Source organism: Zingiber officinale, chromosome 2A, assembly GCF_018446385.1.
Source record: "Zingiber officinale cultivar Zhangliang chromosome 2A, Zo_v1.1, whole genome shotgun sequence".
NCBI classification, from domain to species: domain Eukaryota; kingdom Viridiplantae; phylum Streptophyta; class Magnoliopsida; order Zingiberales; family Zingiberaceae; genus Zingiber; species Zingiber officinale.
The window spans coordinates 116397188-116411930 of record NC_055988.1 but is presented as its reverse complement, the minus strand read 5'-3'; the positions used below and the strand labels follow the sequence as shown (position 1 = coordinate 116411930).

General features: G+C 38.9%; 3 protein-coding genes across 4 annotated transcripts; 1 reads left to right on the top strand and 2 right to left on the bottom strand.

The window, feature by feature from the left end:
* Nucleotides 1–964: 964 nt before the first annotated feature.
* LOC122042014 lies at nucleotides 965–7148 on the top strand. 2 transcript variants are annotated; one of them, XM_042601925.1, is made up of 7 exons: nucleotides 992–1101; nucleotides 1233–1385; nucleotides 2933–3834; nucleotides 3940–4341; nucleotides 4492–4517; nucleotides 5415–6175; nucleotides 6700–7148. In XM_042601925.1, exons 3-6 carry the CDS (start codon nucleotides 2997–2999, stop codon nucleotides 6120–6122), a joined length of 1974 nt encoding a protein of 657 aa, XP_042457859.1. In that variant the 5' UTR covers nucleotides 992–1101; nucleotides 1233–1385; nucleotides 2933–2996; the 3' UTR covers nucleotides 6123–6175; nucleotides 6700–7148. The 2 variants fall into 2 exon arrangements, with proteins under 2 accessions (XP_042457860.1, XP_042457859.1); XM_042601926.1 differs by lacking the exon at nucleotides 1233–1385 and having other exon boundaries at nucleotides 965–1101.
* LOC122042016 (chlorophyll a-b binding protein of LHCII type 1-like) lies at nucleotides 7046–8215 on the bottom strand. Its single transcript, XM_042601928.1, has one exon. The coding sequence runs from the start codon at nucleotides 8198–8200 to the stop codon at nucleotides 7247–7249; it is 954 nt and encodes a 317-aa protein (XP_042457862.1). The 5' UTR covers nucleotides 8201–8215; the 3' UTR covers nucleotides 7046–7246.
* A 681-nt stretch (nucleotides 8216–8896) lies between these two features.
* Nucleotides 8897–11170, bottom strand: LOC122042015 (cytochrome P450 72A397-like). Its single transcript, XM_042601927.1, has 6 exons — nucleotides 11022–11170; nucleotides 10640–10918; nucleotides 10330–10559; nucleotides 9998–10236; nucleotides 9505–9883; nucleotides 8897–9420 (listed from the first exon to the last, which is right to left on the bottom strand). Exons 2-6 carry the CDS (start codon nucleotides 10914–10916, stop codon nucleotides 8992–8994), a joined length of 1554 nt encoding a protein of 517 aa, XP_042457861.1. The 5' UTR covers nucleotides 10917–10918; nucleotides 11022–11170; the 3' UTR covers nucleotides 8897–8991.
* Nucleotides 11171–14743: the final 3573 nt, after the last annotated feature.

The window sequence follows — 14743 nt, the reverse complement described above, 5'->3', positions numbered from 1 at the left end:
TAGAGATTTCAACTAAAAGTATCTATAAAATAGCTGAGCCGATGCCTTGGAAAAGGCATGTCTTTTTCGACCTTTTATGATCAAGTATAGTATCTCTTTATTTGGGAGCCACTTAATGCAAAGTATTGATCTGATTATTTGCATGAAATTGTTGTTAGTGTTAAACACTAAGTTTGAGTTGCTGTTAGTGTTATTAAACACCAAGGTTAGATTAATTAGAAGAACCGGTCAACTGTCCGTTCATTAGCTCTCAATTTTAGAAAATCAATAGTGTTTTTAATGATAGGAAAATTGTGAAGTACATTATAGGATTTAGGTATCATTTCACATCCATCATTATATATCCAGAAATTGCTACACCTCCCAAATTCATAGCATTTGTACTTAGTCTTTGTCACTAATTAAAGCAGTATGAATCACGGTCCAACAAGACCGACTGCAACCGCCCGACCGACAGGCGACAGCCGTTGGTTTGGTGCCTTCTTAAGGACAATAAATGACAATTAAGAGTGTTTTAATGCATTTAACTATTGTTTATGCGAGAAGTTATCCGTCCTAATAAAACTTCATTTGCTCGAATATAGAAAATATTAAATAATAAAATCAATGAATTATGAAAGTAATATTGATAAAATAGGATAAATCATGCGGATAAACGGATATAATGGGAAGTTTCGAAAATGAGTAAAAATTTAGAAAACGGACATTTATTAAAGATATTATTATTATTATTATTTATTGTTTATTCTTATTTTTTAAAAAAAAATTGAAGAAAGGATACGTCATGTGAATAGTGGGAGACATCGGAACTAGGACAGACGGAAGCTTTTGGACAAATTTTAAAAATAAAAAAAAATTGGAGATATTTTGATTATTTAAATTGGTTTATCATTTTTTTAATGAAAATATAAAAATATTATTGCACTTTTCTGTCGTTGCCAGATTACGTGGCTGCGCCGTGGCCCTCACTTTTCCTATCTCCCACGTTTCCTGCCTCTCCTCCTCTTCCTCCCTCCGATTCTTAACACCAGCGAACAACGCGATTCGCCTTCCTCGATCCCGGCCTTCTTCTGTGCTTTCTGGCGGCGGAGCCACTTCGAGGTGACCAAATGTTTCTGCTTGCCTTTCGTGTTGTCGCCTTTTTTCCCTTCTTCTTTCTGTTAGTATTTTTTTTTTTTTTATGTTTTGGATGGTTCCGATTCTCCGCGGTTTTATATGTTTGGGTGCTGCAGCCTGCAGATGAGTTGGCTCCGGCTTCTTGTCTTCTTATTGATGTTGCGAACGAAGAAATACACAGCGAGCTTTATCCGTTGGTTTCGGGCTTTTCGTCTTCCCTCCCGTGGATTTTCTTTTTAACCTTTCTAAGTAGAAGAGATGAATTTTAGGTAAGAACATGTAGGACTTTTGGCCTCCCCTGTTCCTGCTACTCCGTTCTGGCTTGAGTTTCTTAGTTCCTCGTTCCAATTCTTGTCTCACGGTCGTGACGGAAGATGCAAAAATTTATTGGGAGAAAAGAAGAGGTTTTTTATAACTCTAAAGAAGCTGACGAAGGATTTCCAATGGAATTTTCGTTAGCTAAATCTTGTTTGACAATTGCCTTTGGTCGATTTGTTGCCAAAGTATCCTTTTCCAACTATTTTTGTTTATTGAAGAGCTGTTTTTGTTTGTGAATCGTGTCATGCACAGAAGAACAGTGTCACACTCAGAACAAATTCTTCTTCAGTGGTGCCTATACTATTATCTGTTGGCATTATTCCATGTACTCCTCATCCAATCGTTTCTATTGGCAATGTCGCAGTGAATCTTTCTTCTATCCGTGAGTGGAACCATTTAGTACTAATATGTATCGAATAGGTCCGATCCAATTCTAAACCAATCACATCCGATTGCTTGAAAATTACCCTTCCTCCCCCTTATTAATTTTTAGATATTTATGTATTCAATCAAGTCGAACTATTTTGAATGATTAAACCATGGGATTAGTGGCTTTAAAGACATTGGATCTAGTGACAAATTACAAAAGCAAGTGAGAGCATAGAAAGTTAAAGATTCAAGATTGTGCTATCATTCAAAGTCTAGTGAGAAATGTGGAGTTTCTTTCATGTATCATTATTATAGTTTTATTTTTGCATTTGTTTCTTTCATGTACCTAAGGCTAGTGAGAAATGTGGAGTTTTATTCTGTATTTGTTTCTTTCATGTATTATTGTTGTATTTTATTTATTTCACGGTGTCAATTGCCACCAATGTGATCTACCTTGCCCCACCACTATGTAGGCAAATTTCACCATCAACACTAGGTTGTGTTAGTTCTAATTTGTTAGTCTGTGAATGAGTTAATCATTAGTTTTTTTTGTTGTTGCGCTGATGTTATCATATAATCATCTTCTATCATCTAGTTTAAGTGCATGGACTCTGACAATTTGTTTTTTTTAGGTATGATATCGCATATCATACCTGTTCTATCATGACACACATCTACCAATTTGCTCATGGTGTGATATTTACAAAAGGTATTTGAGTATTTTTCCATAAAAAAGACCTTTTCACTATGCTCTTTGATATTATTATCCAAGATATAAGAATCGAAGACTTAGATGTCAACCTCTGAAAGCTTTCAAATTTTCTTATTCTTTCCGACACAATTTTTTTTTTTATTCTTGATGGTCATAGTGATAAATCTAAAAGTAGCATCAGAACACAATTTCTTGCTTTACAACTACATGTTGATACTATATGTAGCACCTTCAAAAACACCATGGCACATCATACAATTCAAAGAGATAGCAACAGAAAAAACTTGTACATGGGCTGTGTAATGAAAGTGATAGACTAACTCTCTATCACTTCCATTCACAATGGATGGCACATGGGAAACTAGCAAGTAACAACACAACATTTCATTGTAATAAAAATGGTACTTTTTATGATAGGATCAAAGTCAATCACCAAGAAGAAGAGGGCTACTTGCAAGTTTGAAATATCAATTCTGGAAGCATGGATACAAGAGAAAGAAGTACATCTGGATCCTTGATTGTTTGTGATTCCCATGTTAATGATTTAAACTCAACCTTAGGTGCTCATGAGTTAACTGAATTTATGGGACCCAGAATGACGACAAGTCATTTGGGCAATTCTATGCCGGAGAAGGTTGTAGATTCATGCAATGAAGTAAATGTATCAAATGAATTATATGATCAAAAATGCCAAGATTGTTCTATAAACCAGGAGAACACTAGCATATGCCATCATTTCAATCCAGAAGGCATTTTCTCAGAGGAAATTCATTTTCCTATGCGTTTGATAAATCAGAAGATGAAGAATATGATAAATCGAAAAAAAGGATGTGCATTCAATCGAGTGGCTAGTAGATTTGCTCAGTCACATCTACCATTAAGGAAACACACAGTAGGTTCCTATCTGACAGAATTTGCTGCAAAGGAGCCTAGTCTTGGAGCACAGGACATGCCACAAAGTAGTGACAAGGAGTTTGATCCCTGTGAAGCTTCTAAAACCTTTCAACTTTTCCAAGATGAATTTACTGCATCAATTTCTCAGTCAGCAGCAGAGAAATTTGAATCTCCAACAACAAACCTGTCTACTGTGTATAGTAAAGATAAAAAAGTTTCGACACGATCGGATCATGTTTTTGAACACCCAATACAGGCTAGTTTGACTAATGTGAATAGGATGCACAACTTGCATAACTTTGTTGGCCAGTCAAGGTTCACAGGTTCAGGTGCCAAAGCTGGTAGTAAGGTTGCCAGTAATATTAGAAGTTCATGGTCCAGAAAAAAAAGTGAATATATTAATGCAATAGAAGATTCATGGCCAGGTAATCTCCCCTTTCCTTCTAAAGACAGAATAAATGAGATCGAGTATGTTAATCACTCATTAAGCAATATGCCTGACTGTTTCTTTCATAATGTTGGAAATTCAGATATGCATGAGAATCCGAATTCTGCAAATTCTTATGGCAATCCGAATTCTGGAACACACACAAATGGAGGATCAGCAGACCCTTACAATTCTCTTGATTTTTGGTTGATGAGAAAGATGGACACAGAATTGTCACAAGGGAAAAATACTATGGTAAACTCAACAGAAACTGCCCAAGTGAACTATACTAATTTGTTTGAAATGTTCACACTGCCTGCAATATCAATGAGACCTGGAAAGCAAGAAGGAGATTTACCTTTTATTAACTTGAGTAGCATGAGAAATGGGGATGATGGGTTTGAAAATGAGACTTATATGATGGAAACAAGGAAAATATCTTATTCCAAAATTGATGCTGTTCAAGTTGATGCTTGCCCAGTAACGTCTTCTCCAACTCCAGTAGGTAATGTTTGATAGTTAAATGATTAACAACTAAGACTAGAGAAAGCATTCCATATTTGTTTTCGAGAATCAATGGGCTTATTTGAATGCAGTGTTTTTATTTCTAAAAGCTTTATACTTCCTATTGAATTCCTTTTATTATGATTTTCAGGCATGATTTTTGACAGATTACAAAAGGTACGTCTACGTTGTCTTGAATTTTCTAACTCTAATAAGGTATCTGTAAGACAAGTTACTAATTGGTTGTTATGGTGTATAATATTATGTATACATGGAGACATGCCAAGTTAATTAATCTGATTGAACATTTCATGCCCACCGTATTCTTCTTTTCTTATTTCATTGCGCTCAAAATTGCTGATGTATCACTTTCTTGAGTTGTATACCTTCTGTACATTGTCTCTCGTTATTATTATTGCTATTACAGTATTTAACTTTTGAAAATTACCATGAAGTCTGGTGCCGTTCTTTCATGTTCTAGTTTCTTTGAATCCATAATGAGTATCTTGATCTGACCCAATAACAACAGCTGAGTTCCCTTAGTCTATTAATTGCAGAGGAGAATCACATGAAACTAGAAAAGAACTATAAGGACAAGGCATGCTATGTACAAGAGTTTTGGAGCCATGAGTAAAATATCTACTTATTAGGACTGCTTGGAAAACCTTTTTTACTAATGTTGAAAAAAATCTATCAGTATCCTAGAAATAAAAACAAAGGACAATGGACAATCTATTGAATATTTGAGCAAAACTGCCAATCAATATAATGTGCTATATCAGGACTCATCAAACATTACTCTCGGAATATTGCCAATTATCTGAACGTTTTCTTGGAGGTAGTAAAATGCACCACGTTGATATAAGGCTACAGCATCTCATGATACAATGTCACTTGATATCTTGATTTTCTATTTTGACATATATGCATATTTGTACACATCCACCCATCCTCTAGCCTAAGTTTATTTAGCATTTGATTTCTCAAATAGTTTATGCATATTTTGATAGTCTTCCTTTTAGTCATATTGGTGATGATTAAAAAAGGTGCCACTACTGACAATGGATTCTACAGGATCTTGAGCGCACAAAACTAATAAACCACCACGTATCAGCTATTCCAATCAAACAAGCCATGGTGAGACATGCTGCTTCCTTAGATAGAAGATGTAGCACAAGTAATGAAGAACTGAATGTATCTAAAACTGGGAGCAAGGATGTGGTTCAAGCTGTAACTCATGCCCAAAGATCCATTGAATACAATTCAGTTTGTGTAATTGAAAACTCTACAATGCCTGAGCATTCTAGCAAATGGCTTAAGCGCTTAAGACCGAGAACTTCAGACATGTTTAGTGCTAAAAGAACCAACATTGGAGTTGACCCCACAAGTGCAGATGTGTATAGCTTATCAAGTGATCTCGGCAGTTATAAGATACCCAGCCCTGACATGAATAAAAATCCTAAGGAGCAACCGATATCCCTTGGGACCAATAACTCGTCATCTGCACTGGAATGCTCAAATGAACCATCAGTGAAGGAAAATCAGTACTGGATAAAAAGGTGGTGTTGTGATTCCTGTCAAAAAGTTGAATCTTACAAAAATATCAGCACACCTGGGCTTTGTGAACCTGAAATTCCTCAATCGTCCCTAGATAATTTCGAAGGTAAACAATTCCCTAGCATCAGGGCTATGGCATTGATGGGGAGGGCAATGAACAGTTCTCAGACACCCAAGTTCAAAAGAAAGGGATCAACAGTGTTGTGGAATGATGATGATTTTTGAAATCTTCTCAGCTTTCAGTTGGAGCCTGCTTTCTCATAGTCATGCAATGATAGGTACGATATTGACATCTTCCACCGTTCAATAATGTCAGTGTGTTTCACGCAGACATTTAAGAAAAATTTCCTTAATATCCATGTTTTTGTTTTTGCTTTTATTCAGTATCTCTTCTCTTCATCCATCCATCCATCCATCCTGAACCCTTTGTTCTTTCTGCATTCCATCATATTCTCACACTGTCATAGCTAAAAGATGAAGTTTAAATTTTCATATCTTATTACTAAAGAAAAAATGTCCAAACGAAAAGTTTCATGAAAATTATTACAAAGGCTCTTGTTTTGAGATCACAGAGGTTATGTTTACCCTTGCATATTTTTGATGAACTCCTGAGAGATTGAATTTGTTTTAGTTCCTAACATGTTCTATCTAATATCCCAATTTCAGTCATATATTGAGCATTATTGTATAATCACCAATTCAAATTAATTATTACCAAGTAAATAGTAACCCAAAGCGTAAAAGGAAGGTTCCAAGTTTCAACTGATGCAGTGATGCTTTTTCTTGAACTTCCGTCTTGCAGGGACCAACAATAGTGTGTTCTGTAAATTGTTGCGCCACATATATGTAGCTGTGTACTATCGAACCTCCTCAGCTTTGAGACGTATATATTTGTAGAGAACGAGTCTTCTGTACGGTAACAGGATGTCCTAGTTAATAATGTACAGTGTAAGTGGAATAATCAGTGTAATAAAGCATCGAGGGTTTGCAGGGTTCCTCCCATAATTATTTGTTGTTTTCATTATATTTTAAGTGATAAATTATAGTTTACACATTTTGTTATGGAGCATTCCCTGCTAAGTGATCTTCCTAATGGAGCAGCATTTTGATGCACATGAACCGAGGTCACAAAGTATTACAACCATGTATTGAAATGGACATCTAACATCGAAACATTTTATTTAGACTTAGATTTCTCTTACTGAACAGATTGATCATCCCATCTTACAATCCATCTAAACAAAGGAGGAACAGAGTACATTACAAAGTTCCAATTTCACACACTAGTGATTCCCTAATAAATAGTGCACATGAGTTTTCAGTCTCGACCCAAACATTAATTACATTGCTTATTTGCCAGGGACGAAGTTGGTGGCGTAGGCCCAGGCGTTGTTGTTCACTGGATCGGCGAGGTGGTCAGCGAGGTTCTCCAGCGGTCCCTTCCCGGTGACGATGGCCTGCACGAAGAATCCGAACATGGAGAACATGGCGAGCCGCCCGTTCTTGATTTCCTTCACTTTCAGCTCCGCGAAGGCCTCAGGGTCGTCGGCGAGTCCCAGCGGGTCAAAGCTACCGCCAGGGTACAGTGGATCGTTCACCTCACCGAGCGGCCCGCCGCCGATCCGGTACCCCTCGACGGCCCCCATCAGCACCACCTGGGACGCCCATATGGCCAGGATGCTCTGTGCGTGGACCAGGTTGGGGTTGCCGAGATAGTCAAGCCCGCCCTCGGAGAAGATCTGCGAGCCGGCCTTGAACCACACTGCCTCGCCGAACTTGACACCGTTGCGGGAGAGTAGCTCCGGGGTGACGCAGCCCAGCGCGCCGAGCATGGCCCACCGGCAGTGGATCACCTCCAATTCTCTGTTCTTGGCGAAGGTCTCGGGGTCGGCGGAGAGGCCTGCAGTGTCCCATCCATAGTCTCCGGGGAACTCTCCAGTGAGGTAGGAGGGGGGATCACCAGAGAGTGGGCCGAGGTACTTGACGCGGTCGGGGCCGTACCAGGGGCTGGCCGAGGCAGGCTTTGGCCTACCCCCGGTCTTGCGCATGGTGAACCGGCCACCACCTCCGAGGCCATCGGAGGAGGCGAGCTTGACGGGCTTGCCAATGAAGGAAGGGGAGGAGAGCGCCATGGTGGAAGCCATGAACTGGAGCAAGAGCAGAGAAGTGAGTGATGAAGGAAAGGTGTTAATTCGATGAGGAGGCGTGATGTGTTGGGGACTGGGGAGTGTCAATTTAAGAGTCAAGGGAGAGCGGGAAAATGTGGTGAGCTTATCCTTCGCAATCTCTATCTCGCGTTTCATTGGCTCTGAGGCTGAGAAGCATGGATTTTCGTTGAACGCGTGGCGGATTATGATCCTCAACAGCCATGAGATTACTTGGGTAGGCGCCGTCGACTCCCGTGTTGTGGATACGTGTCGATGGGAGATTGGAAACTTTAGATTTTCCGGGGACAGTTGCGTATCTAGTTTATTTCCCTATCTGGAACTGCACGATAAGCCATTAATTGGGGCTTCCCCTGCCTCTCAATCCGTTAATTTGGTTCCCATTTTGAGGAATTTCATAATTTAATTTTAAATTTCATGACAATAACGGCATCGCGATGCTGAGTGGATTACACTTGATCTAGGAGATCGCAACCATTGTGTTTCAGAGAAAGACCAATTCACTTAAAAGCCGAGAGATTTCGGGAAGGTGAAATTTAATTGGCCAACAATGATGTTGCTAGGAGACATGGCGTGGAGATCCAAATGGGCATAGGACTTATTTTAGCCATTTGAAACTAATCTCAGTTAATACTTTGAAAAAAAAAATTATGAAAATATCTACTGGGTGATGAGATGTGAAGTTTCAGAAATTTCAAAGATCATCGTGAACAAATGAAGTTTTAGATCCATTTAACTAAAAAGTTTTTTTCCAAATAAAATTATTGTCATGACTAAAACGTCAGAGTTTAAATTCTGAAAATAATCTTTTACAAAACGTAGAATAAGACTATATATGAGAAGTGCCCTTTTTTTTTTTTTAACTAGAAAGTTCTTTGATTATTCAACTGAAGAAATAGCAGTATAAGATTACAACTGGACTGGTCATATCAAAGGGAAAGGGGGAGCAACCTGATCGGAACACCGTGCTGAGGCTTGAGAGTCAGGACAGTGTACGGCGCATGAGTGTACGACGGCGAGAGCTCGAAGGCGAAGCGTTGAAGGACCCGACAGAGCGCCATCTTGGACTCCAGCAACGCGAAGTTCTGGCCGATGCAGATCCGGTGGCCGCCGCCGAAGGGGAAGAATGCATTCTTCTCCGACGCTTTGTACACTCCCTCGGCGAATCTCTCCGGCTTGAACTCCTCCACGTCTTGGCCCCAGAAGTCAGGGTCGTGGTGCATCTGGATCACGGACAGGAAGATCAGCACGCCGGGCGGGTAGACCACGTTCCCAATCTTCACGCTCTTGAACACCTGCCGCTGCATCCCAATCGCCGGCGGGTAGAGCCTCAGCACCTCGTACAGAATCATCGTCACCTGCCCATGTTTCGTTTACTTGAGACGTGTTTTTTTTTTTTTTTTGGTCGAAAACAAATGGTTCGAAGAATTAATGTTGCTTACGGTCTTCAAATGGCTCAATCCGTCAAAAGTCGGCTTCTCTTTTCCGAAAACTTGCAGAACCTCCTCGCGCGCTCGTTCTTGCCAATCTTGGTGCATGCTCAGCACCACCATCGCCCACGTCAGAAGCAGAGAGGTCGTCTCTTGGCCTGCGAAGTAGAACAGTCGGCATTCTTCCACCACCTCGTCGGTGGTCAACCCGGCGTCGGCGTGCTCTTGGAGGTGTTGCTGATTGGACTCCAGCAACATGCCCAAAAGGTCGTCGTTCTTTGCGTTGCCTGATTTCATGCTCTCCTCTCTATTTTTGATTATGCGCAGAAGAATATCTCTCACCTCTTTATCGATTTCTTTCGCTCTAGTGTTTGTTCGGGTGGGCAAATACCTGTATCAGTAGATCAGTAGTCCAGTAGACGATTAACTCTCAGCAAATTAAATCCATGATTTCGATTCTACGTCGAAAGAGATCACGTTGTTACTGTAATTGGTGCTTGCTTACTTGTAACCTGGAGTAAATGCTTTCGACATGGCACCGGCGACAAGCAGAGCCTGCTCATCATGAAGCTGGAAAATTCTCCTTCCTTCCTCAAGACTGCTACCGAAAGCAGTCCGGGAAATGACATCTCCGGTGAAGTTCTGCAAATCAACCCAAACATCCACTTCCTTACCTGTCGCCGCCGGCTTATCCCACTGGTCAATCAGCTCATCACAACAGGAAGAGAAAGCAGGCAACATCCGCTGCATATTTGTGGACGGCACACTCTAAACTCTATCACAGGGAACAAATTAACTGGACTGGATCTATGGATGGATGGATGGATCAATAATTACCTTTAACCTCTCTATATGGAAAGCGGGGTTCAAGATCTTGCGGTGCTTTGCCCACTTATCGCCTTCTTGTCGTACCACGCCTCGCATAAAGTATCTTATCATGTAGTTGGTGTTCACCTTCCCGATCTCGCCGCTCTTGATGGCCATGACCTCCCTCGCTTGATCAGGATCAGCGATCAAAGCTCTAGGAAGCGGCCCCATCCAGTGGAAAGTCACCTTGTTCTCCTTCCCTGCATCAAAATTCCCAGCTTTAATTTTACAAGAATTGGAACTGGATCGGAACAGGGAGGAAGGACTACTCTCTGCTCACCGTAGGTCTCGACGGCGCGGCTGAAGAAGGCGCTGACCCGGGGGAAGATGGCGTGGGAGAAGGAGGGCATGGGCTTGGAGCGGGCCTCCTCGGCGAGCCGCACCATGTCCTTGAGGTCGCCTCTGAGGGGGCGGTAGGAGGAGCCCTTGAGGCCCTGAGACCGGAGAACGCGCTCCAGCCGCCGCGGCTGCAACAGCGCCCAGTTCAGCATCCGAAACGCCCACGCCACCGCCAGCAGCAGCGCGGTCAGACCGCCGTAGAACGCCAGAGAAGCCATGTCTGCGATTGCAACTGTAACTGTGAGAATTTCTCAAGGGTTCGAATAGATCGGAGCTGTGGCCGTCGAATTGATGCCGGCGGATCTATGAATAGATTGTTATACCTGCTCGATCGCTCTGCTTCGCTAATCCCACCCACGTTCGCTAAGCAAGACTTTGCCTGCGGTTTCTTGGGTCTTCGTCATCTTGTTCTGGAAGCAATGGATATCGATTGGCTTCTTCGGCCTTTGAAAGTTCTTCGTCGTCCACGTGGCACGCAATAGGTGTTTTTCTGTTATTACGCTGAGGGTAATATTTTTTGAATTAGGATTTGGAACCAGGCTCGTAATTTATAGATCTATGCTTGTTCTCGTTAATTTGTTACTGTCAAATTTTGAATTTCTTTTTTTTTCCGGAGGATTCAAATAATTTTTTATTATTTTTAAAAATTTCTATTTTTATGATAGATAGGTTTTTATGAGTTTAACTATATATTTTTCTTCCTTTATTGTTTCTCCTCAAGTTTTCCTCATTGTCAGTAGTAAAATAATCATTATTATACGATATATTTTGTCGGGCATCAGTTATATTTTTTTATATTTAGGAAATTTAACTAAGATTATTTTAGGTCGATAACTACCTTTACAAAATAATAATAATTGTTCGAAAATGGAATTGATGACAGATTGCAAGAAATTCTTAGAGTGATTATCAGCATGCTTCTGAGCTTATTGTAGCATATATTTAATTTTTTGGGTAGAAGAAATCTCACGGCATGGAAACTAAACGACAGAAAATTGAGAGATTCAAAGTCTAAGCTAAATGACTATCTGTGCGGGCAATGCATTTGAATCGAATCAAGTCTCTCATGAGTCAAAATTCATTTTTGAATAGATTTTCATAAGGCAGCCAGTGGAATATGAATATTAAGCTATTAAGATTAAGCGCGTAACAATATAATATTCTAGTTTGATTATATATATATATATATATATATATATATATATATATATATATATATATATATACTTTTTTTTTCCTTTTCTATTTAGAATTTAAGCTTTTTAAGATTTAATATTTTTTTAAATTTAATAATATGATTAATTTTTTCCTCTTCTTAATTTGTATATGGTACCATAGTAGTTCTCTTTTTCTGATCTAATTTTTCTATTATCTCTGTTACTATTTCCTATTGTTGTTGTCGTCTTCTATTATTTCTAATGATTTCGGTGCCAACATCCTTTACCGTCGATTTCGACGCCAATATCCTTTTTTACCGATTTCGGCGTCAACGTTCTTTTCTATCGATTTCAGCACCGACGCCCTGTGTTGTCGATTTCGGAGCTGATGCTCTGTGCTATCGATTTTGACACCAACACCCTGTACTACTGATTCAACACTGATGTCCTTTTTTGTTAATTTTGGCACTGATGTCTACGTTGCTGATTTATACGTCGGCATCCTTTTCTGCCTCGGATTCTTATTATGACCACGGGTCATCCTGACACCAAACTTTACGGATCATATAGATATGTATTCGTACGGTTTAGTTATTCTGAGTATTATTCTTTCTATCACTATGTCCGGTCGTACAAATGCTTCATGGAAATCTAATCTGTATATGTTGGAGCAGTTTCAATAGTTCATTGCTTCACAATCCCCCTGTCATGTCAGCTTCCTCTCATATAAATTTGTCATCGTCTAGTATTTAGGTATATCTTCATCCTTGTGGATTTTGGACTCTAGTGCCTCTCATCATATGTCATGTAGTTTATCGTCTTTTATTTCTTTTTCTCACAGTTTATTTATATCTATTGTAACTGTTGATGGTACTCCCATATCATTAGTAGGTATTGGTTTAATTATTTCATCTTATTTATCTCTTACTGATATTTATTATATAACAAATTTTGCTAATTTAAATCTTGTTTTTGTTAGTCAATTATATAAGTTTGGATACCTAGTCTCTTTTTCTTCATCCAATTATTATGTTTAGGATCCGCGATCTCAGAAGCTGATTGAGACAAACCGTAAGGAAAACTCTATGTTTTGGATCAACTTAAAGTACCAGAAGTTGTAGTTTCGAGTGTGGATTTATCATCTTTTCATCTGAGTCATTCATCTTTCTGATTTTATTTGTGACACTCTCATGTAGGTCATGTTTCAGCACCTCATTTGTAGTTTTTAGCTTTTACAAGAGTATTAGGACATTTAAAAAGTTTTGATATTTCTGATTGTAGTGGTTGTAAATTAGCCTAATTTTTTGTCTTGCCATTTTCTAAAAGTCTTTCTTTTTCTTCTGCTCCATTTGATCTTATCCATTCTGATGTATGAGGACCCTCTTCTATTCCTATAAAAGGGTGGTCAAGATATTATGTTTCATTTATTGATGATTGCACTTGTTAGTCTTAGGTCTATCTTATAAAACATAGGTCTGATTATCTTACCAAATATCATAAAGTATTTTTTTTGTGATGGGGGGGGGGGGGGGAATACACTTCGAATCATTTTTCACATTTACTTATTTCTAATGTCATTATTCATCTAACTTCGTGTACAGATACTCCTGAACAAAATGGTGTGGCTGAATAGAAATATAGTCATCTTGTTGAAACATCACGTTCATTTTTATTGTCTGCCAGTGTTCCTAGTGCCTTTTAGGGGGAATCAATTCTTACCACTGCTCACGTGATTAATAGAATTTTAACCTCACATAATTCAGACTTGCCACCTTTTGAAAAAATTGTATGGGCATGATCTTGTTTATTCCTCTTTGCATATTTTTAGTTGTACTTGTTTCGTCCTTCATCCATATGTTGAGCATAATAAATTAGTCTCTCGGTCCGCTCTTTGTATTTTTTTGGGTTGTGGTGTTAGTCAAAATGGATATCATTGTTATGACCCCGTTAGTCAAAAATTATACGTCTCTTATCATATTGTGTTTCTTGAGTATATTCCATTCTTTTATATTCCAGCTAGTTCGCATAATATAACAAAGTCAAATCTTCTTTACATTGATCCTTTCAATACTGACACTGATGAAGCTTCACCTTATAATAGCTCAACTGAATCTAGTACTTTGGTTCTTGAGATATTTGCTCCACATGCTCCTCCTCTGCTACTACTCAATCATCTCATGAGGTTGTGAATGATCATTCCCTCCACTATCATCAATCTACTCGTGTTTGTAAGTCTACTAAACTACTAATTTTGTTAACTCTTGTTATTCTCGTTCTTTTGCTTCATTTGTTACATCTATTTATTATTTTTCTGAGTTTGTATCCTATAGAGAAGTTATTCATAACCCACTTTGACAGAATGTTATGGCTAAGAAACTAACTGCTTTGCATCAGACTCATACATGAGATTTGGTATCGTTGCCAAAAAAAAGCATACTATTAGTTTTCGTTAGGTATATAAAATCAAAACTAAATTTGATGGATCTATCAAACAATACAAAACTCGTCTTGTTGCAAAATATTATTCTTAGGAGTATGACATGGATTATGAAGAAATATTTACTCTTGTTGTAAAAATGATGACTATTCATACTTTGATTGTTGTTGCTTCTATTTGTCGATGGATAATATCTCAAATGGATATCAAGAATGTATTTTTAAATAGTGATCTTCATGATGAAGTTTATATGACACCTCCTCCTGGTATTTCACGCCAACCTAGTGAAGTTTGCAGGCTTCGTAAAGCGCTTTATAGTCTCAAACAAGTACCTTGTACTTAGTTTGAGAAGTTCTCTACAGTGATTACTTCGCTTAGTTTTCATCGTAGTAAACATGATTTAGCATTGTTTGTCAGATGTACGGATACAAGTTGTATTCTTTTATCATTA